The following is a 25,295-nucleotide window of genomic DNA, read 5'->3' as shown; positions in this document are numbered from 1 at the left end:
CACCAAAAACAAAAACCACCTTTAAATTTGGTTTATTAGTAGAACTGGTTACATTCAAAGGCTGTGGCTTATTAAAGATTTTTTTTTTCTCTAGAGAGGAAGCCCCCACCTACTGGGGAGGCAAGGCCCCTCGGTGAGACAAGTCTCTGTAAGTCTCTGCCCCTGCAGTTCAATCCTGTGGGGGTAGCCACTCCTCAGGTAGCAGAGGGCTGGGATGTAGGCACTGGACACCAGCAAGGCAGGCACCTATGCCCCACAGACCAATTAGTGGGCTTCATTGAGCTGCCGTGCAACATCCAAGATGTTCTTGGCTCCTTTGTTCAGCAACAAGGTGGCCAGGCTGATGCCCAGGTTCTCAGCAGCCAGCTGGGGTTGTCGTGGAATGTTCCGGGCAGTGATGCCCACCAGCTGTGGATCATCTTCAGGGCCATCTTCATGCTGGGCAAAGGAAGAAGGGTTGGATTTGGTGAGAAGGAGAGGGGAGGTAACAAAGATGTGTTTCCCCCTCCCTGCAGCCTTGGCACCTGGACAGGGACATGGATGGTGGTTTGCATGGTGTCTTGCATGGTCTCTGCGCCATTCAGACTCCAGACTCCTCCAGTCAGGTACAGCTGGGAAAGAAAATGGCTGCTTCAGTAAACTGTAAGAGAACTGCTTAGAAGCCTGTGCTCTTCATGCTGGTGGATACACAGGGGAAATGCCAGAGTTCCTTCCCTGCCCTCCCATCCATCTCCCCCTGCTTACTTGCCCATCCTTAATAGCTGTATGCACTGCCACTGGCACACTGCAGCCTCCTTCCTGCAACAAGTTCTCCCTGTTAGCTTAAGACCCTTATCACCACCCTGTAACCAGAGCCCACAGAGACAGACAGACCCCTGCCAAGGATATAACGGAAAATGAGGCAAGGGCCCAGACCTGGGTCCTGTCCATTCTTAAAAGAATGAGTTAGGACTAAATACACAGCAGGAGAAATCTCCCCATTACCCTTCCTAATATCCACCCCTCCACAGGTGCACAGGTCCTACCAGATGCCTCAGGAAGGATCGTTCAGCAATGCAGCGAAGTAGAGTCTCAGGATCGTGCAACACACCCACCAGATCCAAGATATCCTGGTCTTTGGCTCGAACTTCCACACCCAGAGCCCCCTGATGGGAAAATAGCCTAAGATACCAGTACCAATCTTTCCCCAGCCAATGGCGCTAAGGGACAGTACTTGGTTGAAAACAAAAGGAGGAGACACAATACATGGCTTCCCTGATCAAGCATACCTGACCCACAGCATACATGCACTCCTCAGGGTGCAGGATCTGTGGGGGCAGAAGAGGCAGTCAGAAGGGTGGAGGTAGGGGTGCCTAGAAGCACACAGCACTGAGTTGGGGTTTCCCTACCTACAGAATGCCTGGATAAGCAAAAGTGGGAGTCCAACCTCTGATCCCTAACCTTGCTAACCTGGGTCTCATTTCCAGCTTGCACGGGTTAGAGATGGGTATTCAGAAAGAATATAGGCAGGAAGAAGATGAAGATAACTAGAGACGGGAGAGGGAACCTACCTGCCCCACCCGGTTCTGCCAGCCCATGCGCTGCAGGCCAGCTGCGGCCAGGATGATGGCACTGAACTCCTGCAGCTCATCCAGCTTACGCAGCCGTGTGTTGAGGTTTCCCCGCTGTGGAGAGACACTAAGGACCACAGCTTCGGGTAGGCTGGAGCCTGATGCTGTTTCCTCTGCCTGAGTCTGTCTAGCTGCTAACTTCTCACCTTTTGAGTTCTCAGCTTGGTGACAACTGCTAACACTTACTCATACTTGCTATATGCCACACACTGTCCTGAAGTGCTTTATATACATCAATTCATTGAATTTTCACTACATCCCTAGGGTGAAAGAGTAGGCAGTAGTATTACATCTCCATTTTACAGATGAGAAAATGATACAGAGAGGTTTTTAAGTTATTATATTTAACCTTACCCAAGGTTACAACACCTCTAAGAAGCCTTCCTTGACCCTCAAGTCTGTGTTTAGATGTTCCAGCTAGAAGCCTCCAGAGAATTCTCTACTTTCCACATTGAAGGACTTAGCAAATATTACTTTGAAAATCAGCTTTACAAACAGAACTGTAAAAATCAAAACAATATGATGGAATATAAAATAAAAATGGATTTATGGTTACCAAAAGGGAAAGTAGTAGAGTAGGGATAAATCAGGAGTTTGAGATAAGCTGATACAAACTACTACATACAAAACAGATAAACAGCAAGATCCCACGGTATAGCACAGGGAACTATGTCCAATATCTTGTAATAAACCACAATGGAAAATAATATGAAAAGGAATATGTATATATATAACTGAATCACCAAATTACCAGAAATTAACACGACATTGTAAATCAACTATACTTCAATTAAAAAGTTTAACTAAAATGGAAGCAACTGCCAATCCCACTGCCTCCATGTAATCATTATTCAGTATCACTCTGTATTGTCAATTCCTGGTTGTCTGTCTCCAGAACTAAAATGTAAACTATGTTAGGAGGGACAAAGCTGATCTTGCTCACCATATCCCCAGTGCCAGGCACTTGCTTGGGGCTAAGAAACCATGAAAGGATTATGAATGGATGGATGGGTAGATGGGTGGGTGGATGAATGGAACGACATGCAGCCCACTGCATTCACAGTGCACTTCCTCGGGAAGTCCTTCCCCCTCACAACTCCCAGGGCCCTCTGGACTTTGTCTTCCTCCTTGGCTGCTGCCTCCTCCCTTCTCTGAAAGGATACAATATTCCTGAACTCCAGGTGTGGGAACTTTCTCTGCAGCTGGGCTGCTCTCCGCAGGGAGCTAGTTCCTACCACACTGTGCAGAGAGATGGTTTAAAATGAGATTTAACTCTAAGCAGGAACTGTTCTGAAATCTCCTCCTTCCACCCCTCCATCTGCTGTACATATCCCAAGATGCCTGTCCACTTACCTCTTTTCTGGCAAGGTTTCTAGAGTCTTCCCAACAAATTTTGGGTGAAAGACAACAGCATCATAGGGGCTCTCCCTCCTGGAGATGGACAGGTGATAGAATGAGGGAGAGATCTCAGTTCAGGTCATTTCCAGTCTTTCTCAATAGTGTCAACTAACTAGCCTTTTATGCCATGCACGACATTCCTCAGGTTAGGGGAGACAGTCTAGAGACAGAAGGCCAAGTCCCAAAGGGAAAAGTCAAGGTTAATGTGATTTCCCTGACTGGCAGAGCTCTTACTTGCAGACAGCTCCAATGGTGAAGCCAGGAGGAAGCACCGTGGGCAGGTCCTTCAGCGAGTGAACAACCAGGTCCACTCTAGGGAGATGGGAGAGAAGCAAGAAGAAGGGGTCTGAGCAGCAGGCCCCAGCCCTTCTCCACTCACTCTTGCCTGTATGTCACTGGTGGAGCCTAGAGCAGTCCAGGAAGCGGGCATTTCTGAGAACTTGGGTCCCTGAGACTTGCTCCCCCTCTTCTCTTCCCTCTCACCCCCCTCCCCCAGCCAGTCCAGCACCCTAGGCAGCCAGATGGCTCAGATCCAGGACTCTCTCCTTTTCTGAGGCCTAAAAAACTCACATATGAGCCCCTCTCTAGCCTATCCAAGCGTTTAAGCCTAACAGTCTAGCTGACACCCAGATGTGATGTGCACTGGGGTCCTAGTGAGAGCTTGGGAGGGCTTCATGCTCCCGATTTCACTTACTCATTCCTCTCCAAGGCATGCTCAAGCTCCTTGGTAAACAGGCTCTTCTCTCCAATCTGCCAGGCAAGAAAGAACTTCAAGGTGAATCTTTGAGGGAAAGGAAAGAGGACCAGGGAGGAAAGGGTTGGATGAAAAATGGTGTTACCTTAGAGAGCGCAGTATCAAGAATCTTGTCCCCCGTGGTGGACATAGCAACTGAAGAGAAAGTCAACCAATTAGATGCTCATGGAACAGCATTTATTGAGCCCCTCCTAAGCCCAGCACTTGTGCTAAGATTGGCAGTGGATACTAAGGCAGAAAAGCGCCAGATCCTATCCCCTGAGAAAGTACAATCTAAGAGGAAGACCAGACGCAATCATAAAAAGACCCAAAGCAGAAGATGTTAAAATGCTAGGCTAGCCCAGGTAAGCTCAAAGCTGGAGGTGTTCGGAGAAGGAATGGGCCCTCCAAACTGGGGACAGCCAACAACTCTCAGAGGCAATGGGACCAGGCTCTGGTCAAAGAAAGCCCCCTCCAGGGGGGTAAAAGCTTCCAAACAGCTTCCATTCCTGTCCAGAAAACTCACTTATTTCAAACTGCAGGCCTGGGTATAAAGCTTTCAGCGTTGCCACCACACTGTCCGTCTGTATGCGAGCCAGCTGGGGGGGGAGAAATTTAGGTTAGCCCTGTAGTCTGGCCACTGCCCTAGGCTCAAATCCTCACAGGGTCATGGAGATCCTGAAGGGATTGGAATTCAGAGAGGGCATTGAATGGCTACCTAGGAAGGGGAAGGGTCTGGACTGGGAGTCCTCTGTATCCCAATAATTTCCCCAGCCTAGGGACTATCTCTTTACAGAATGCCATCTGTCATTCTGCATGGGATTTAATGCTCAGTCACCCCATTTCCTCCATCCCCGGGCTGCTGAGAACCCTCTGGGCCCCCCAACTTATAATACTATGAACACAGAACTCTTCTGACAAACCTCCTCCACCCTGGTACCTGCACTAACCTGGCTCTTGCGGGTACCCACTCGAATCACTCTCATCTTTGGGGTGTCTTCTTCCTGCAAAAAAAGTCCCCAGGTTACAGTCCCCGCTGCTGTTCGAGGTCCTCAAAACCTTGTCCAAGAACCAGACTCACTGGCTTGGAATAAAGGAACCTCAGCCCCTTCCCTGTGGCCACGTGAGCCTCAGAGTGGGGAAAGGCTCTCCAAGACAGTCCTTTTACCTTCCCTAATACCTTCTGCCTCCTCACGGATCCAGAGAAGCAGAGACCAGAGAGAAGCGATAGTAGGACCCGCTGTTGCTGTAATGACAAGGACACTAAGCCCTGAAGCTCATCTAAGCAAAGGCACCAGGAATGCTGCACTCAACCAGGTGGACAGAGAGATAAGGCCCATCAGCCTGGCCCCAGAGAGGGCGGGCCTGCAGCAGGCAGGGGCAGGGCAGCTGGGGCCACACAGGGGAACTTGCGCTGAGTCACTGAGGACAAGTTCAGCATCCCCAACAGAGCAGCACTCAAGAAAGCTTCAGTGCTACCTAGACCTACCCCGTAGCTGCCACACTATGGATCCCGTAATCTGGTTGGCATGCACATGTAAAGGACTGGGGCCAATAGATCTGACATATAGTCCTGCTCAGCTTCTTGGCAGGGTGACCTTAAATTCACCATCTTGTTTTTCATCTATAAAGTTACTTGTTCATCTATAAAATGAAGTTTGCAGTCAATTATCTTCTGCTTTTGATATTCTATAAGACTGAGAGGATAAGCTGTCTAATGTCCCTTCACCTAGAATGTGGCCTCTGATTTCACCAAGGAAATATTAGGATGTCATAGACCAAGCCAAGAACTCAATGGGACATACCTCTTCTCTTGTCAGTGTATCTTGGACAAACGTATTCAGTGCCAACCAGGGAGAACAGAGTTCTCCAGTCTGAGGTCCTATTTCTTTCCAGATCAGACCTTAGCCCCTACAGACACTATCAACTTTCCCTATTCTGGAATCTTCATCCGATTGAGTTCTTCTGCAGCCAGGTATCTGGGGCCTCTGTCACTAGAGGAGGTAACAACTAGTTGCTCTCAGACTCTAGTCTGCTCCACAGCTATCACTTCTCCAATAAATAAACCCTAGGGTACCCTGAGCAAATTAGACTAAGCTCAAAATGCCAAACATGGCCACTAAAACTCTGGGCCACAAGGAGCCCACAGAAACATCCCATAAACTGCTATGTTCAAACAATCCCTTAATTTTATTGATTCTGCACAGCATATTCAAGTCAAACTCTTCCAGTAAAAAGATCCTTATCAAGTACATATATACTAGAGCTATTGCTATTAATCTTCATAACAACTTAGCAGGTAGAGAGGAACTATGTTACAAAAGCAAAGGCTGGCTGTGAAGAGCAAAGCAACTTGACCAGGGCCACAGGTTAAATCACATGGGTGCATGCATGTGTAGGCTCAGTCGTGTCTGACTCTTTGTGACCTCATGGATTGTAGCCCACCAGGTTCCTCTGTCCATGAAATTTTCCCAGCAAGAATGCTGGAGCAGGTTGCCATTTCCTACTCCAGGCGATCTTCCCGACCCAGGGTCTGAACCTGTGTTTCCTGTGTCTCCTGCATTGGCAGGCAGATTCTTTACCAGTGAGAGCTGGAATCACATCATTACTCCTAGTCCAGCGCTCAGGTATGTCAACAATGGCAAAGAATCCCACTTCTTACCAGCAGGTAGTTCAGGAAGAGATAAACTGCTGCCTCCCTCCTTTCTTATCTCAGGCTGACTTTGGCCTCACCAGCTCTGCACTTTGCATCTGCACAAGCCCAAAGCTAGGACCCCAGGCTAAGAACAGGAAGGCTCGAGGGCGCTCCCCACCCACAAAGGTAGTAACTCAACGGTGCCTCAGCTGGGGAATTTTGAGTGTAGGCTGGGGCTAAGTGGCCGTTAAAAGGAAAAAAGGGGAGAAGGTGCACTTCCAAAACGTTTGTGTGTAGTTCAGAGACTTAGAGGTATGCTCTCCTCTCTCGATCCTAATTGCCTCAGGCTGGTCTCTAGTGAAGGGATCCCATGGAATAGCACCCTGTCTCGTGTACATGAATTTTCCTGGGTTAGGTCATTAAATCTAGAGCCGTGGACTCCAGACCTCATTATGCCAGATCCCCGCAGCAACGAGGTTCCCGTTCCAGACAAATCTTCTGCTCTTAAGTCTGTCCCCACTGTTCACAGATTCCCCCAGGGCAACACGGATTTTAAGGGCAACCCAGCTGCTGGCCCTTTAAAAACTATTCGGGCCAAAGCGGGGGGTGGGGTGGGGGGGGGGTGGAGACAGATCATCGTCCCGACCAATAGGCGACGGAGAGTGGCAACTTGGGGCCAATCGTTGCACCGCTAGTGCGGAAGACTGAGGTTGAGAGGGTCACCGGCTCTGGACTCACCGCCGTTGCGGCCGCGTTGCCATTACCAGACATGGCTGTGTTCGGCAGGTAGGCCGGGGGCTGCCGCCAATGTCCTCCGGTGTCGGGGAAGCCGAAGGCCCCTGCCGGCCGGACACTGGGCTCGCGCAGGTCTCCAGCTTCTCCCTCAGCCACACTCCCGGCTCCGCTAAGGGACTGCGTCACTTCCGGCGCCGCCAGACAGGGCGGGACTTCCCCTGGGCGGGAATTAGAACGATTGCGACAGCGAAGACCTTACCCTGGGTTACCATCGCTACTGATATGGCAACCTTGCTTATTTAATTTAAATGCAGAGTACATCTTGCGAAATCCCGGACTGGATGAAGCACAAGCTGGAATCAAGATGGCCAGGAGAATGATCAATAACCTCAGATATGCAGATAACACCACCCTTGTGGCAGAAAGCAAAGAACTAAAGAGCCTCTTGATGGAAGTGAAAGAGGAGAGTGAAAAAGCTGGATTAAAATTCAATATTCAGAAAACTAAGATTATGGCATCCGGTCCCATGACCTCATGGCAAATAGATGGGGAAACAATGGAAACAGTGACAGACTTTATTTTCTTGGGCTCCAAATCACTGCAGATGATGGCTGCAGCCATGAAATTAAAAGATGCTTGCTCCTTGGAAGGAAAGCTATGACAGACCTAGACAGCATATTGAAAGGCAGAGACACTACTTTACTGACAAAGGTCTGTCTAGTCAAAGCTATGGTTTTTCCAGTAGTCATGTAAAGATGTGAGAGTGGAACTATAAAGAAAGCTGAGCTCCGAAGAACTGATGCTTTTTAACTGTGGTGTTGGAGAAGACTCTTGGGAGTCCCTGGACTGCAAGGAGATCCAACCAGTCCATCCTAAAGGAACTCAGTCCTGAATATTCATTGCTAGGACTGATGCTGAAGCTGAGGCTCCAATACTTTGGCCACCTAATGCAAAGAACTGAGTCATTGGAAAAGATCCTGATGCTCAGGAAGATTGAAGGAAGGAGAACGGGACGACAGAGAATGAGTTGGTTGGATGACATCACCAACTAGATGGACATGAGTTTGAGTACGCTCTGGGATTTGGTGATGGACAGGGAAACCTGGTGTGCTCCACTCCATGGGGTCACAAAGAGTCAGACATGACTGAGCGACTGAACTGACTGAGCGCCTCTACTCCCCAAGGCTGGCTCTGGTCTTCATTGTTTGAGACCCAGGCCCAACTGTTCATTTTATTTTTACCTAGCCGGGAGTACTGATGTCCTGTGGCTAAAATACGCTCCCCAGATTTAGCCACAAAATAAGCTGTTGTCCCTACTGCCCCCCAAAAGTCAGTCAGTAAGCCAAAAGTGGGAGTCCCCGAGAGGAAAAGGATATTAAGCCCTACTATGCAGGGTTGTGGACTTCCCAGTGGCGCAGTGGTAAAGAACCCGCCTGCCAATACAGGAGACACAGGAGATTTGGGTTGGATCCCTGGGTCCAGAAGATCCCCTGGAGGAGGAAATGGCAACCTACTACAGTATTCTTGCCTGGAGAATCCCATGGACAGAGGAGGCTGGTAGGCTACAGTCCAGGGCGTCTCAAAGAGTCCAACATGACTGAGCACCCATACGCCTATGTAGGGCTGGAAGTAAGGCTAATTGAGCAATTTACCATGCCCCCAGGCTGGATTCAAAGTCTACAAATGAAAAGGCCTGCTCTGGAAAGTTAATCATCCAGAATTCTACAGCTTTATCTCCTTAGTTGTGTCATAAGCAATTAGTGCAGCTTATGCAGTGCTTCTGCCTACCTGAAGTAGGCAACATTTTAATTTCTATTTATTTTTAAAATGTTTTATTTTTGGCAGGGCTGGGTCTTCATTGCTGTGTGGGGTTTTCTCTAGTTGCAGTGAGCCAGGGCATTTCTATTTTTAAAATGAGTCAAAACTGGCTCAGAGATCAAAGGTCATGCCTAAAGACAAATAACTGTGAAAAGGGAGTGCCAAGACATTATTGTTAGCCAAGAAAGGACTAGTTAGTAACGCTTTACCCATTAACAGCGCTAATAACCATGTATTAACCACTTCCACAAATCTGGACACCTGTCATCCATACCAGCCCCTGAGGGCTAAAAGTGTCCAAACTTGACTTACCTGTGTGTTTCAAAAGCACCTAGTATTTGAGAGAGATGTTTTGCAGCTGAACTTTAAGAGAGATGGGGTCATCAACAGCCCCAAACCAGCCCCAAAGCAGATGAGACCTGGTGGTGTCCCAAAGCTACCTTTTCTTCATCACCATGCCAAGATCCCTGCCCAAGGGGGCTATCTGTACACTAGGCACAATTCCTGCTGTGTGCAAAGAAGCATGGAAGACTGTCATGCCCAGGCTGTCCCCCAAAATCTCTGCCCCTTTCCTAGTCTGACCTGTCAACTCCTATCTTTTGAATTCCCTTACTCCCCTTCTTGCAGGGAGGTGTCTTTAGAGCATGTGCTCTCTTCTCCATTCCTTCATCAGTGAATAAAGTTTCTGCTCTGCTATACCAAACTTGATTTCTACTGGCATTTGCAACTTCAAGCAAAGGATCCATTGAGGAGTTACCAACTTGCTGGGGACCAATAACACAATAACAACCATACCAGAAAGATGTTTTAATTCCTTACGCATAGACGAAGACCTGAGGTTCAAAGAATGTTCAGAATTGCCCTAAGTGAAACTAGGATTCAAGCTTTGGATAGCTGATCCAAAGTCTGTATTCTCAGCTGCTACCAATGTAGTGCACTCCACCTCTTCTAAATACTGCCTAAACCACAATGTCCAAGTTACTTCTTTTAAGCAAACAGACCCATAGGAGCAATTTTCCAACGGGAAGTGTAATCCAAATGACACACAGACACCTATAACAACACGAACTTCAGCTGACAACTTTCAAGAGAGAAAACTGTTTCATAAAGGCCCTTTCTATCCTGCTTATCATCTGGTACTGAATACAGCAAGACACAAACCCACCCATTAAGAAGCTTCAGTCCAAGGCCCCTACCAGAATCTGCCTCCTGCCTGAATACCTAGTCCACACTAGAGCCACAGAGACCAGCCACACTACAGAGCAGCCTTAGTCCAGGCTGCTCTTGGGTCTCAGGCCTTAGCCTTTGCAGACGTTCTTCAGTAAACTGTGCTAAATGCCAGAGGCCCAACGCGTTACTGGCGTGAAGTCTCGTTAACATCATCTTTAAGGAACTCTATAGGAAGGGAAAGGATGCTCTAGGAGCGCAGAGGGAAAGAAGTACAGTTTGCAGTTAAGAATCACCAGGAAGTCTCCACAATAAATCCTTCAACCATGCAATCATTATATGCTTTTATTTATAGACTCTGGGAGCCAGGACCCAAGCACAGCCTGGTGCTCTTGGATACAGAATAAAGCAGCTATTGTCCAGACTCTGAGGTTACTGAGGTACCCTCCCCCACTGGTCTGGAATGATCTACACTGCTCAGAAAGGCAACAGGAGGAACGGTGGATTGGCCAGCCAAAGAAGGAGGCAGGAAGAGAAAGTCCCCTTAAGTCCTGAGGGCAATGGCATCAGATGAGAGGGGGTTCTTGGGCAGGTCTCCCCGACTCCTATGCAACAGCTCTGTCTCTGTCCCCCTGTGTCCCTGCTGCTGGGCCTCTACCATCATACCCCTTCCCACTAGCCGCTTAAGTGCCCCTCCTGGCATGCATGAGCAAGTCCCGCTGCAGCCCAGCCTCCGGGCTTGCAGTCAGTCGGGCTGTGGGCGGGTCGGTCAGCAGAGTCAATTTGTTGAAAACACCTCGGCCAAAGTAGTCAGCAATCACAGAGAAGCTGTCGTTGGAGCACTTGAGCTGAGGAAAGAGAAAAGGTCGGAGTCAGAACTCAGAGGCGGAGGAAAAAAAAAACAATAGCCCTCCAGCACTCCCCACCTCCCAGTAGGTGGGGCAGTCATGTGGCCACGCCTCCCTCCCTACCTGGTGCTGAAACTGATCGTGGAGATCTCGCTTCTGTTCCTGGGCCCGGATCATATCCATGACCTTGCGGTTTTCAGGGAGGCAGGTGGGGCAGTCAGCGTCACTTTCCGAGTAACTCTCAAAGCAGTGTTGGTGGAAGGAGTGGCCGCAGAGAAAGTGGACTGAGGGCAGCTCCAAGGCACTGTTACAGATGCTGCACTTGGTCTTCTGGAAAATCTTTGGACTAAAGGCAAGGGAGACCAGAAGAGTGGCAACGAATGAGGGCAGGGCCAGGAGCCATGTGGAAAGAGGAGACAGCTCAACTAAACAAGGAGACGTCCCCATTAAGGGAAGACAAGGGACTCCCTTGAAGGTCCAGTGGTTAAGAATCTCCTTGCTAATGCAGGGGACACAGGTTCAATCCATAGTCTGGGGCAACTAACCCTGTGCCCTCCAATTACTTAGCCCATGCTCTAGGGCCCACAAGGCGCCAACTACAGAAGCCCACACACCCTAAAGTCCATTCTCATCAACAAGAGATGCCACCACAATGAGAAGCTCAAGCCCTGCAACTAGAGTAGCCCCTGCTCACCACAACTAGATAAAGTCAGTGTGTAGCAATAAAGACCCAGAGCAGCCATGAATGAATGAATGTATGAATAGGAACTACGAGCCCTGCTCTTCCTACCACCTAAAGGAGGTCACAGAAGGACCCCATGCTGGGCTTTCAGGGAGTCTCAGCACGCCCCCAGCATGTCCATCCAATCCATTGGGGGGATTGCTATCTCTCTTGCAGTTTCCACTATTGCCACTAAATTATCTTTCAGGTCTTAATTGCATATGACCCTTTCCCTTTCAACAAGACCTTTCCTGGCCACTTGATCAATTACAACACACCTAACCCCTCACCCTATTCCTCTTCCTCAATTTTCTCCTTAGAACTTAGCACCATCGAACACACTACAATAGTTTGCTTATTTAACACACTTACTGTCTGTCTCTACCTCCACAACATAAGCTCTGTGAAGGCAGGGCTTTTTCTATGTGTTAAGAATGAGGCTTGGGACAAAACGGATTCAGTAAATATTGATGGAATGAGGAAACTGGACACGACTTAGTGACTAAATAACAATAACAAATATTTTATAAAGCTAATGGCAAAGTTAAGGGTTAATGTCTACTATAAATACTTGTAAACTGTCCACTTTTTTGTCAACGTTTTTTTACTTCCAAGGGCTTCCCACCACAACTTAGATGTGTGTTTAGGAAAGGTAAAATACAGGCACATCTAGAGAGAAAATTACCTGCTACAAGATAACAAAACCCAATAAATCATGTTCTAGGTAATAAATCATTCTTTGGAATTCCCCCATTAAAACAGATCTTCAAGAATGAAATGTTGAAACTGATTCCATATAATCCTCTGTATGTAAAAAATGACACCCTGTGAAGAACAAGCTTATCCCTCTACACTCCTGGATGCCAAGTACCTTGCCTTCAGCTCCTGGATCTCCTGGCGGATGCGCGTAGTCTCCTCTCGGTAGCGCCGCACCCGGAGCTCGTCCTGGGCGATCTGCTGGCTCTGTTTCTGCAGTTTTTGGACCAGGTAGTCCCGGATGACAGACAGAGTGGCCGTGGAGTTATGGGCCAGGGTCTGTACCACTGAGATGGGAGGAAGCAAAACCATGAAGCATACAGCTTTCTGGACAAAGCTGATGGACCCCTACCCCGGAGCCCGACCGCCAGCAGCCTGCACCCACCTAGCCACCCAGCCCACCCCTCTGAATACCTAGAAGGGGCGGCATGAGGTTCTTGCTCTCGATGTGCTTGAGCACAGCCGCCACGTACTCCTTGCAGTCCTCCTCCTTGCGGGCGAAGTAGCTGAGCGCCTGCTCCCACAGGGAGGGCTCCTGCTCCCCGTGGCGCTCACACACGGCGACCACCTGCCGGTACTGCTCGTGCTGCATGTGGTAGTGCATGATCTGCTGGAACCTGCGCCGGGCGGGGTGGGCGTCAGCGGCCGACCCTCACTCAGGTGAGTGCCTCGGCTCTGCCCCCTCCCCTGAGGACCCCCTGACTCTTACAGTTTGCCCTGCTCATAGAGGTAAAGGACTCCATCCTGGAAGTCGTGCATCTGGCAGAGGACCAGGGCCTTGTCAAAGACATCACAGAAGCGGCCACTCTTCAGTAGGGAGATGGCCTCTGCGTGAAGCTTCTCTTTGACCTAGAAGAGGAGGGTGGAGCTGCCGGACATTAGGGGAAAAGTGACCCCTCAGCAAGTCAACTACTCTTCCCCTCACTCCAATTTCCTCTATTTCTTCCCAGTATTTATTTATTTAGGCTGCGCTGGCTCTTAGTTATGGCATGTGGGATCTAGTTCCCCGACCAGGGTTTGAACGCAGGCCCCCACATTGGGAGTGAAGAGTCTTAGCCTGCCTAAAACTCCGGATTTAGACCAGCAGTGAAAGTGACTCAGTGGTGTCTGACTCCTTGCAAGAAAGTCTTCAATTTCCTTTCCATGGGGAACCATTTAGCCCCTCAGGGTGAGGTGTTATTGATCTAAAGCGAGCAAGTGGCAACCAGAGAAGAAATGGAAGTGCTGTCTTTTTCTCAACACCTCTGGTGGCTCTGCCAGGCCTCACCTGTGGATCCTCCTCGTGGGCCCAGTTCTGGAGTCGCAGCTCAAGCAGTGTGTCGTAGATGCCCTGCGGGGAGTCAGGCTGCACCTCGCTCATGTGCTCTAGGAACGCTTTCAGCTCTCGAGGGTTGTTGGCAAAGATGGGGATGAACTCCTCTGAGTTGGCCTAGGATGGCAAGGGATGAGAGAGGAGGCCAAGTGAGTGGGCCTGCTACCCATGCCCCTGAGATGACTCCCATATGTTCAAAAGCCATTCTCCCTGAGGCCTCACCCTGCAGCCTGGAGCCTCCCTATCACCTCGGCCTTCAAGGCTAGGCCGATAGTCGGTACAGAGTCCCTTCAGCAGCTGGGTTGTCTGCTCTGGTATATGGTGCATGAGGATCTTGCCATAGCGTTTCATGTTGCTCTCAGCCTGCTCAAAAGGCAGCTTGCCGATATACCGGAGGGCTTCCTGATAATTCTGTGGGGACAAAAAGGGCAGCAGAATTGCAGGCTCCTGCCTCACCCATCAAGACTATTTTCTTTTTTGGGCTCCCTGTGCGGATTCTCCAGTTGTGGCACATGTGGGTTCAGTGGCCCCATAGCATGTGGGATCTTAGTTCCCTGACCAAGGACTGAACCCATGTTCACTGCACTGGAAGGCAGACTCTTTAACCACTGGACCCCCAGGGAAGTCCCAGGAGGTACTTTCAGCATCCCAGGGATATCCCAGAAAAAGAACACAGCTTGCCCGAGTCAGGAGGCTCACCTACCTTGATGTCCTCTAGCTGGATCTTCAAGTACCACTCATGATGAGCATGGTTCTCAGCCAAATAGAGGGCATGAGAATAGTAGCCAGCCTGCCGGAGGACCTTGATGGCTGTCTCCACATCAAAGTGGACTTCACTCTCACTCTTTGTCTGTTAGGAAGACATTAGACAAAATCATTCACAGGTTGCAGGTGGGCAAGGGAAAGGAAATATGCATCTCATTCTAAGACCAGATTCTTAAGGTAATAGTAAAGTGGATTTTTTTTTTTTTTGGCCACACCGAGTAGCATGTGGAAACTTAGCTGCCCCACACAAGGGAGTAAACCCCGTGCTGCCTGCAGTGGAAGCAAAGTCTTAACCACTAGACTGCCAGGGAAGTCCCAAAGATGATTCTTTTAAAAGATAGTTATCCTGCCTCTCCGTGTTTTTCTGCCTCTACTGTTAGAGGGATGCCTCTGGGGACACTGGGCTTCCTGGGGCTTAGATACCACGAGAAGTTCTGGCATCAAGAAACAAGAGCAGGGGAATTCCCTGGAGGTCCGGTTTTTAGGACTCTACGCCTTCACTGCTGGGTCCCAGGTTCGATCCCTGGTCGGGGAATGAAGATCTCACAAGCCGCACAGTACAGCAAAAAAAAAGAAGAGGGGAGACAGGAGAGAACTCACAGAAAAGGCTATTTCTCTTCCTTGCCTACAGACCAGAGGACCAGAGGATTCTGGTCCCTAAATACAGGCAGCTCTTCCCTCTCCCTGCAGTCCTGGTGAAGCCCCTCAAAGAACCCTCTGCCAGCACCACCCTGCACCTTGATGAACTCCTCCAGCTTCGAGCTGTCCTTGAGCTTGGTGTAGCAGTTGAGCAGCAGGGTGGTGTGGTCGGCATTGGCCAAGGACTGCCGGTGCAGGGTCTGCAGGTAGGCTGTCAGGTTATGGATGCGCTGGGCATCGAGGAACTTGCGGATCACGTACGATGGCTCCAACTTTCCAATGGTTCTAGGGAGACACGGGTGTCAAACAGCATCAGGGTCATCATACTTCTCAAACTTTCATGTGCGTAGGAATCGCTTGCAGGTTTCAAAATGCAAATTCTGTTTCAGCAGGTCTGGGGTGAGGCATGAGATCCTGCAATTCTCACAAGATCCCAGGTGGTATCGATGCTACTAGACTGTGGGCCACAGGAGCATCGAGGCTCCAGAATACTGGTTTTTAGACTTGACTGAAAACAAGAATTCTAGAGAGGTTGGCAAAGAAGCTAGACAGGGTTTTAGACTTCTTCACTAAGTCAGAAACTAATTAGTACCAAGGAAAGAAACTGTGGAAACAAGAAATGAATACCCTTTTCCCTTTAAAGAATTTGATCAAAATGGGTATTAACAAAGGCCAAGCTAACATTTCGGAGAAGGTGATGGCACCCCACTCTAGCACTCTTGCCTGGAAAATCCCATGGACAGAGGAGCCTGGTAGGCTGTGGTCCATGGGGTGGCGAAGAGTCAGACACGACTGAGCGACTTCCCTCTCACTCTTCACTTTCATGCACTGGAGAAGGAAATGGCAACCCACTCCAATGTTCTTGCCTGGAGAATCCCAGGGACGAGGGAGCCTGGTGGGCTGCCGTCTATGGAGTCACACAAAGTCGGACACGACTGAAGTGACTTAGCAGTAGCAGCAGCAAGCTAACATTTAAAATAACAGGTACTTTTCAGCTCAACTTCCTTGAGAGCTTTCCTGGTAGCTCAGACAGTAAAGAATCCGCCCGCAATGCAGGAGATCTGGTTTCAATCCCTGGGTTGGGAAGACCTCCTGGAGAAGGCTACCCACTCCAGTATTCTTGCTTGAAGAACTCCTTGGACAGAGGAGCTTGGTGGGCTACAGTCCATGGGGTGGCAAAGAATCAAACACAACTAGTGACTAGCACTTTCACTTATCATCAGCTCAACTGCACACTGATCATGTAGCATCTGACCCTAAATATTCCCTTTCTAATAAGGTATACTGTCTCCTCATTTGAGGCATCGCAATTTATGTAGGAAAAAAGAACAGTTCATGATGGAGTCCACTGCCTGCCCCAGTCCCCAAGTGCAGGTTTCAGTCTAGCTGGCTCTCTGTTCCCACATTCACAGGTATATCCTAAAGCGCCTCCAGACTGACCGGATATACTGCTGGACAGCACCATCATGGTTGCCCTTGCTGTAGAGGTGGTCCCCATACTGCATGAAGATCTGAGCCAACCCATCGCTGTCCAGATGCTGGCTCTTGGCCAGGTTAATTGCCATCTCAAATAGGTTCTTCTTAAACAGCATCTGGAAAGGAATAGAGATTAGAAAACTGGCAGAAGTAGGCCTGAGAAGACACCTTCCCAGAATGCATCCACAACACACAAGCAGACGGTTATGAAATTCCAATCAGCCTAGATCTTAGGGTGAAACCCCCAGACACCCCCAAGACTAACATCAGCTCACCTCACCAGGTTCTCTGCAGGCAGGCAGAGTGGACCCTGAGAGTGGGCTCAGGCCCCCAGCCATTGCTTCCCTCTAAGGCCACATCCCAGGCCACTGACCTTGGAATCTTACCCAAAAGAGGCTGAGTAAGGCTGTGACCCAAAGGGAAGGAAACACCCAGGCCAAGGCGACTTGGGGAGTCTGTTCCTAGAGCCGTGTCTGGGTGCCCATAGCCAGCTCTGGGAACCTGGTGGCCTTGCCTCCAGTTTGGTCTGTGTGTCCTTCTCCTGCAGTGCGTGGACCCGCCCATCCCGCGTCAGCACGTACAGGGAGCCCCACTCAGCAAGCACATCCACTACATCTTCAAAGACGGCGCTATAGGCTATGAACTTGTTGCACAGGTCATAGATGTTGAGAATCTGTTTGTCAGAGCTCTGGGAGTCCCGGCTGGTAAACTCTGACCTGTGTGGGAAAGAAAAAAGCCCCGGATATTTATCTGCACCACCTTAGTCTCAGCTCCCCTCTATTTCCTTTCCCCTGACAACTCTGGTGCTACCTACTCCTCCCAGAACAAATCACTGCTAGCAGCTCATCCTGCAATACACAGCGTGGTGCTAGCAGTTGTGGGAAGAGTATGTGTAGACCTGGTCTTACCTTTAAGGATCCTATAATTAATACAGGCAACAGACTGAAAACTTAAGTACATTCCAACATCCAAGATTTAACAAATAATTAATGCCTGGTATATGGAGTCCACTAGGCCTGGTACTGAATGAAAACTAGTATCTGACAAGGATCACCTGCATCACACTGAAGATTCTGTCCCACTTTCTGATGACTCAGGAAAAAAAAAAAAATCACCCTGTGTTGCATCTCCCAGCACTTTCCAATCTCTCCACTACTCAATCCCTTGTTCCTCTACCCAATTCATTTCACCCAAGTGACTAAAAACCCAATGCCAAGTCCCAAATTCCCTGGAGCATTCTAGTGCAAAAGGATTGCTCAGCAAATGTCTGCAGCAAAAGCACACTTTTCAGCAAAAAAAAAAAAAAAGTTATAACTGAGTCTAGGTGTAAACACCTGTACAAAAAGTACAAAGTAGGCGGTTGACAGGATGTAGGCATTAGGAGTTTGAAATCAGGTTAATTCTAAGGAACAAGCCCAGCCCACTCCCTTTTGCTTCTCCATAGAATCCTTACTTGGGAGAAACCTTCCGGTCACGGGAGACAATGACAAGATAGCCTCTAAACCAGTGAGTGATGAGTTTATGGCCCTCAAAGGCAAAGCAGGGCCCACGTTCATCAGGCTGGTACAGATAGACACATTCATCCCCTGCCACTATGAACTGCAGGTCCTGAGAAGGGTCGCTGAGGGCTGAGCAGCGCAGGCCACAACCATGGGTGTCCAATTCCACACGAGGATAGTCCTTTCCAGAAACTATGTAGGACTGTGAGAAGTAAGAGAGGGGTTAACAGGCTCCCTCTGAGGAGGTACCATCTAAATGTTCCCAACGGTATCCCCACCTCCATACTGGTTCTCTTAATTCTTAGCACCCAAGACTACCTGGATGTTTGCCTTCTCCCTTAAATGGGCCATTACCATCAGCCATCTACTAAATATATAAGCAGAACCCACATTTTCTTCCTCTGTATACACTATCACTACTTATTTGGCAAGTAAGAGAATTTTACTGCTTTATCAGAAAACTCTGGCTGAAAAGAAAACAAAACTATTGGTGTGAGTAAGCTGTTATATTAGAAGCACAAGAACCAAAGAAGTAATTTGTCCAGTGTCACTTAACAAGCCTATTTGAAGAAAAACTTATGTCTTCTGCTACAAACCCAAGAGTTCTCTTCCTAGCTCTAAATCTTCCCAGTCTCCTAAGTAAAGAAATAAAATATTAAGTTAGGCAAATGATTCAAGGCTGTATGATTAAAAATATAAGAACCTCTTTTGTCAGTTCCTTACCCTAGCCCACTGAGCAATTAAAAAAACCTTTCCTACTTGCCCCAACAGTCATACCAGGAGGCGCTGGTCATACCTGAACATTCTCAGTTGTCACAACAAACAAGTGAGTGGTCTTTCCCGCTTGGCGAAAGGCCAGTCCAGTAACAGGATAGTTGCCCTTGTGCAAAATCTGGGTCTTGCTATGTCGGTCCCGAGTGATGTCGCCTTTGTTCAATGTAACACTGCCATCTGTGAAACCTGTAGGAGAGCAAGGAACAGTATTTTATTGAGGCTGTAAAGGTACGGAAGCAGAAAGACCTTTAGAGGCACTTTTTAGAAGTGACTATCTTTCTCCTCATACCCAACCTCTCCAGTGGTTACCATGAGGATTAGTACTCATGGACTCATTTTCAAAGAACAAAATGAAACGCTTTCCCATCCCAAACTTTAAAATCTCAAAAGTCCTCACTTCAGTACAAAATGGTCTCATGAAAACACTGAAAATGAGCTGTAGAAGCAACTCTGAAGGAATTCTATAAAGAATCATAGGGTGTTAGCTTTGCCTTCTTTCTTCTTACCAATGGCCATAAAGTTGAGATTTTCATGGACAGTCAAACAAGATACAACAGTCGGTTCTGTCCCCGGGATGGCAGGGAAGATTCGAGTGCAGAGTGGATTGCCACCATCTCTCTTCTCCAGGTTCCAGATCTTTACCTGGGGACAGATCTCAGATGTGTGAATGCTAGTCACCCTCCAACAAATAACCATTCCCAGGCCTCTGGGTCTTTCCTGTTTCCTTTCTAGGACTCACCAGGGGGTTGATGCCCTCTTCATCCTCACCAACAGAGGCCAGAATATTGTGCTGCTTCAGTTGGTACAGGTGTGTCACCCGTAGTTTGTAGGCTTGGAAACCCGTAAGCTGTAGGGAGCGGGGCAAGAACCAGATCTGGCCTTCCATATGTGCAGAGCAGTCAAGGAGCCTCCTTTCCAAGGGGAGATTCTTACATTTAGGCCAGAACGGAAATAACAACTACCCCCAGGGCTTCCCTGGTGGCTCAGATGGCGAAGAATCCACCTGCAATTCGGGAGACCTGGGTTCGATCCCTGGGTTGGGAAGATCCCCTGGAGGAGGGCATGGCAACCCACTCCAGTATTCTTGCCTGGAGAATCCCCATGGACAGAGGAGCCTGGCTGACTACAGTACATGGGGTCCCAAAGAGTCAGACACAACTGAACACAGCACAGCACCCCAGTGGCTCAGCTAGTAAACAACCCACCTGCCAATGCAGGAGACGCAAGAGACGGGGGTTTAAATCCTGGGTCAGGAAGGTGCCCTGGAGAAGGAAATGGCAACCTGCTCCAGTATTCTTGCCTGGGAAATTCCATGGACAGAGAAGCCTGCATGGGCTGCAGTTCATGGAGTTGCAACGAACTGGGGATGACTAAGCACACATGCACCATAAAAACAAAACCTATACAACTGCTTAAATTTTTCAAGGGTTTTTCCACATATCATCTCTGGAAACGCCCCATTTTCAAAACAGTAGAAAGGCCAGAGTTTAGGGGCAGCATTATACAAAACAAAGCAAAAGAAATCGTGGTTTCATTTAACTCTTCCCCCACAATATGGGCTGGGGAGATAATGACACCTTACATATTCATCTTTTAAAATCAACTTGCATCTGTTCCTTTGATCGACCTTAAAAACAAAAACCTTGCCCAACTGTTATTTTACGCCCCTTTTGCAGATAAGGAAATTGAAGTCCAGAGAGGTTAAACGACTTGCCCAGGATTGTTCACTCATTTGGCAACAAGTTAAAGAGAACGGACTTCCTCCTTTCTTCCCTCAGACCACAGAAGGAACACCGAGCGCCCATCTAAAGGAAACTGGCACGTAACACGAACCCTTCTGAAGGACAGATTTCATCTCAGCTGGATCTCTTCAGGGATTCGAGGAGGAAAGGGACAGCTCCAGAAGAAGGATATCTCCAAAGACTAGGCTCCCTCGGCCTGAGTCGCAGACTGTGATGCCAGGAGGGAGGCAAAGGAACTTGGAAGCAGCGGGTCCAGAAGCAGGCGCGGCCCCGGGAGCAGCCCCATCATTGCCCTGTGGCTCCTTCACCAGCTCCTTGTCGAAGAAAACGAAGCGCCGCCACTGCAGGTAGGTCGCCATCTTGGCCGAAGGTCCCCGCCTCCGGGGAAGAGGTCACATGACAGGAGCCGGCGTATCACATGACCCCTCGACGTCCTGGAGTCTGGGTGCACCTGCGCTGTCCTCTCGAAGTGACGGTTTCCCGCTGCTGGGACAGTGGGCGCGGCCGCTTGAGGCAGGGTTCACCACCCGCAGCTCGCTCCGCAGTTTTCGGTTTTGCCGGCTCTGTAAGTGCCTTGGCTGAAATGCTTCTTAAGAGCTAGACCTTCACCTCTCTGGGCATCAGTTTGCTCTTTAATTAAGTTGGCGGGCAGTGAGGGATGAAGATGAGGGATGACACGCGGTTTGTGAATTGTAACCCGCTGTGCCTAGATGAATTACCTTCTGCATCACAGGACTGTTTTGAGGCCTAAGTGAATCGGTGTATATGAAACTGGTCTTTTGGCTGTAGGAAAGGAGAAATAATATTAGAGGTTTGTGTCTGCCACCAGGTACAGATTGTAACTACAGTCAGTGTGTTTTTGGGTCCCTCTGTCAGAGGCATGGTGTTTATTGGACACCTAAAACATGTTTCTTAAGGAAGCTGGGAAATACTTCTGGGGCACAAATTCCAATAACCTGGCCTTTCTCTCCTTGCCGTAATGACAGGGTATAAGCAGAGTATAGCAAAGAGCCTTGAAGCCGCAGCACTGGGCACTGCGTGATTTTACAGGTGACAAGGGTCAAAGACACTTCATGGTACCCACGGGTCCGAACTTGGGCTAAACCAGCTGTCTCTGTGGAAAACTGCAAGTGTACTGTTTTTGCGCCACTGGTAGCTACAAATGGGAGTGACAGTCATTTGAGACAGTATGCAATATGAAAAAGTGGCCATATGATTAGTATTTGTGAAGTTTATTTTTGCATCCCTGTCCCCCACAGCCTATTTTCAGAACATGTTAGGCTTTATTCCCTCCCCAGATTCTCAGCAAGCAGGGCCTGTGTGTTGCTTACCAAGAACCAGGTCTAACAGCCTAGTAGACGCTCCAAGTGGATTGAAACAATGAATGTAGATGATTTTCCTCTTACCCTCTCCTTGATCTAGTTGATGGAAAAAGTTGTGTCTATTTGTCTAAAGAAATAAATGAGGGGAGAGCACACAGATTTCCTGATTTACAGCCCAGATTTCTTTCTTCTTTGTCACGCCGGTATTAGTACCATTTTGAATCTCAGTCTCTGAGCAGAAGCACAAGTAGGGTCTAGATGGGACCCGATTTCACCTTTGAGTTATGTCCGTTATTAAGGCTATGGATAATACTTGTTAAAGGAAGCAAAGTGAAAGCAAAGAGAGATGTGAACAGCAGAATGACATCTTTGCTGTTGTTGTGTTTGCTCCCCCTACTGTCCAGTGGTAGAGGCTCTGATGTCTAAGCCACTGGATCTTCTGTTGGTACATAAAATCTTCTGTTGGTCCTCCAGAGGACCCATGCACCTCTTCAGACTTGCTGCCTTCCTTCCTTTCCTTTTTTTGACAAATATGTCTTTGGTATTCCTGAAATTGTACTAAATGCCCAGCAGATATACATGAAATAGACATGGTGCCTGCTCTTCAGGGAGCTTGACCACCACCATAGGAAACAGACATAAACAGGACTGACAGTAATGAGCCTTTAAATTTCTTTTTTCTTAAATTGAAGTAAGTTGATTTAAAAATAAATAAATTGAAGTAAGTTGACTTACATTGTTTCAGGTGTACATCAAAGTGATTCAGTCATATATATACGTATATATATACACACACACACACACACACATATAAATATTCTTTTTCAGATTATTTTCCATTATAAGTTATTACAAGGTATTGAGTATAGTTCCCTGTGCTATACAGCAGGTTCTTGCTGTTTATCTATTTTATATAGTCATGTGTATCTGTTAACCCCAAATTCCCAATTTATCCCTCCCTTCCTTTCCTGTTTGGTAACCGTAAGTTTGTTTTCTACATCTGTAGTCTAGTCCTGCTTTTTAAATAAGTTCATTTGTTCATACTGTCTTAGATTTCACATGTAAGTGATGTCATGTGATGCTCATCTCTAACTTACTTCATTTAGCATTATAATCTCTATGTCCATCTAGGTTTCTGCAAAGGGCATTATTTCATTCTTTTTATGGCTGATATTATTAATATATACCACATCTTTATCCATTCGTCTGTCAAAGGACATTTAGGTTGCTTCCATGTCTTGGTATTGTGAATTGTACTGCTATGAATATTGGGGTACATGTGTCTTTTCAAATTAGAGTTTTCATCTTTTCCGGATACCAGCCCTAAATTTCATATAGTGAATTATACCTAATGGGGTACTTTTCCCTCTCCATTGACTCTTCATAGCAACCACCTGCAGAAGTATCATTATCTCTGATGAGAAACAGTCTCAAAGAGGTTCAGGAATTCTTCAGTTCCCTAACCTTTAATTAAATAACTTGCCGGGGGTGTGAAGCTAGGCTACACTTGTCAGAACATACACCAGGATTTGTCTTTTAGGTATGCTTGTCTGAATCCAGGCACTTCAGTATAGTGAGGATGTAAGAAGGCAAACTACACAGAAAGTGATTGTGTGTATAAAATCACTTCCAGTTGTGCACACTGAGAACTGGAGTTCTGAAGGGACTAAAGGTAAAGAAGCAACTCAAGTCTTTAGCTTGAAATTAAAGAGATCATGAGTCAGAATCAAGAATTACCTACCAAAGCCCTCTCTTTTGCCCTTCAGCAAACTGCTGCCCATGATGTACAACAGTCATATCCACTACAGCAAAATAGGAACACTTCTTGTTCCAGCTGCAAAATTTTATTTTCTATCATCCCCTCCCCCCATCTGGCTCTCTGAATAGAAACTATTTTCTTAACTACTGAAAAATCTGTTTTTTTTTCTCTTAGCCCCTAAAAAGGCTAGCAGCAGTTTCCACTTTAGGAACAAAAAGGTCAACCTAATAAACTCAGAGGTCTTATAGTATAAGAGAGCACAAGGCTTCGAGGCAACCATAAAACAGGAGAAAGGAGCAATTAGCTGATTATTGATTGTTGAAAATCTGGCCTGCAAGAGGGAACTTCGTCATGAATTTGGTAAAGCACTTAACCAAGCTTTTAGCACTGCAATAGTGCATATCTTTTAGTTTTATTTCTCTAGACTGAATTTTAAAAAAAGCTAATGTATATTGGGTCCTTAGGATTCCCTAGCACTGTGTGAAGCACTTTACCCCCTTCTTTAATTTTGACACCAACCCTGTGATGCTGAAAGCTCAGCTTCCCTACACACAGGTGCTGAATCAAATCTCAGAGGTTTGAGTGAAGTGGAAAAGGATAGCTTTACTAGTTTGCCAAGCAAAGGGGGCCACAGTGGGCTAATGCCCTCAAAGTTGTGTGTCTCCACTTGGAGAAGATAGTGAGTTTTATAGTAATTGTTCAAAGAGGGCGTGATCAGCTTGTGGACATTCTTCTGATAGGTTCATGGTGATGCAAGTAGAAATTAGCATAATTAACCTTCAGGTCAACTAATCTGAGGTCTACATGCTTGTGGGCAGTATACCATCATTAACCATGTCAACTTCTCTCACCTAGAAGGGGTTTCAGTATGTGCAAAATAACTCAAAGATATTGTTGTGTGTATCCATTGATGGGGAAACAGGACCTTGCCCCAAGACTGCTCTTGACAGTTTGTTTCTCCCTGGTCTCGCATCCCCTCCCTTCCCTAGTTAACAACTGCTTGAATCTGCCTACCGGAACTCAGGGCAAGTGATGGAGGCTGAATGAAGGCTGTTTCCTACAATCAAAGAAATGGGGACACAAAGCCCTTGTGCCCAGGAGCCCCACAGGCCCTTTTTGGTATGACCTGTGAGGCATGTACCTGCATGCCTCTTTGAAAGATATTGAAACTGAGGTTTCAACTGAGCTACACAACAGACATTTCTTCTGTAATTCTAAAAATATTGCTATAAAAGTAGGAAAAAAAAAACCCTAGTGCTTCTCCTGCCTAAAGTTACAGTAAAAAAACCATCGAGTCTTTCGTGTGACACATACAAAATAATTTCTGAAATTATTATTGAAGTGTAACATACAAACAGATTAAATATACATACTACAATCCACTGAATTTTCACAAAAGCCATTGCAACCAGCATCCCCAAAGCCAGCCTTATGCCCTCTTCTTACGTGAAAGGGTAAGTACCATCCCAGCTTCTATGACTAGAATTTAATTTTGCCTGTTTTTAAACTTTATCCAAGTGAAGTCATAAACTGTGTGCTCTCTGGTTTCTGTCTGCTTTCACTGAATACTGTTTGTGGGATTTATT

At 47.6% G+C, this 25,295-nt stretch overlaps 2 protein-coding genes across 12 annotated transcripts; both read right to left on the bottom strand.

Annotated features, from left to right (window-relative positions):
- Window positions 1–76: 76 nt before the first annotated feature.
- HMBS (hydroxymethylbilane synthase) lies at window positions 77–7,261 on the bottom strand. 8 transcript variants are annotated; one of them, XM_068988312.1, is made up of 14 exons: window positions 7,115–7,261; window positions 4,692–4,745; window positions 4,268–4,340; window positions 3,848–3,897; window positions 3,703–3,758; window positions 3,243–3,320; window positions 2,964–3,041; window positions 2,774–2,849; window positions 1,551–1,664; window positions 1,269–1,307; window positions 1,026–1,145; window positions 745–798; window positions 525–611; window positions 77–438 (listed from the first exon to the last, which is right to left on the bottom strand). In XM_068988312.1, exons 1-14 carry the CDS (start codon window positions 7,145–7,147, stop codon window positions 265–267), a joined length of 1,086 nt encoding a protein of 361 aa, XP_068844413.1. In that variant the 5' UTR covers window positions 7,148–7,261; the 3' UTR covers window positions 77–264. The 8 variants fall into 8 exon arrangements, with proteins under 8 accessions (XP_068844413.1, XP_068844414.1, XP_068844416.1 ...); XM_068988313.1 differs by having other exon boundaries at window positions 1,278–1,307; XM_068988315.1 differs by having other exon boundaries at window positions 3,848–3,879.
- Window positions 7,262–10,502: 3,241 nt separating this feature from the next.
- VPS11 (VPS11 core subunit of CORVET and HOPS complexes) lies at window positions 10,503–20,987 on the bottom strand. 4 transcript variants are annotated; one of them, XM_068988542.1, is made up of 16 exons: window positions 20,801–20,987; window positions 19,626–19,774; window positions 19,393–19,540; window positions 18,909–19,072; window positions 18,067–18,314; window positions 17,128–17,329; window positions 16,578–16,729; window positions 15,236–15,422; window positions 14,437–14,583; window positions 13,956–14,144; window positions 13,689–13,850; window positions 13,131–13,270; window positions 12,836–13,038; window positions 12,537–12,708; window positions 11,068–11,290; window positions 10,503–10,944 (listed from the first exon to the last, which is right to left on the bottom strand). In XM_068988542.1, exons 1-16 carry the CDS (start codon window positions 20,985–20,987, stop codon window positions 10,780–10,782), a joined length of 2,838 nt encoding a protein of 945 aa, XP_068844643.1. In that variant the 3' UTR covers window positions 10,503–10,779. The 4 variants fall into 4 exon arrangements, with proteins under 4 accessions (XP_068844643.1, XP_068844644.1, XP_068844642.1 ...); XM_068988543.1 differs by having other exon boundaries at window positions 16,566–16,729; window positions 19,393–19,528; XM_068988541.1 differs by having other exon boundaries at window positions 19,393–19,528.
- Between the last annotated feature and the right edge of the window lie 4,308 nt (window positions 20,988–25,295).

The sequence above is a fragment of the Capricornis sumatraensis genome, chromosome 16 (assembly GCF_032405125.1).
Source record: "Capricornis sumatraensis isolate serow.1 chromosome 16, serow.2, whole genome shotgun sequence".
NCBI lineage: Eukaryota > Metazoa > Chordata > Mammalia > Artiodactyla > Bovidae > Capricornis > Capricornis sumatraensis.
This window is presented reverse-complemented; position numbering and strand designations above follow the sequence as displayed.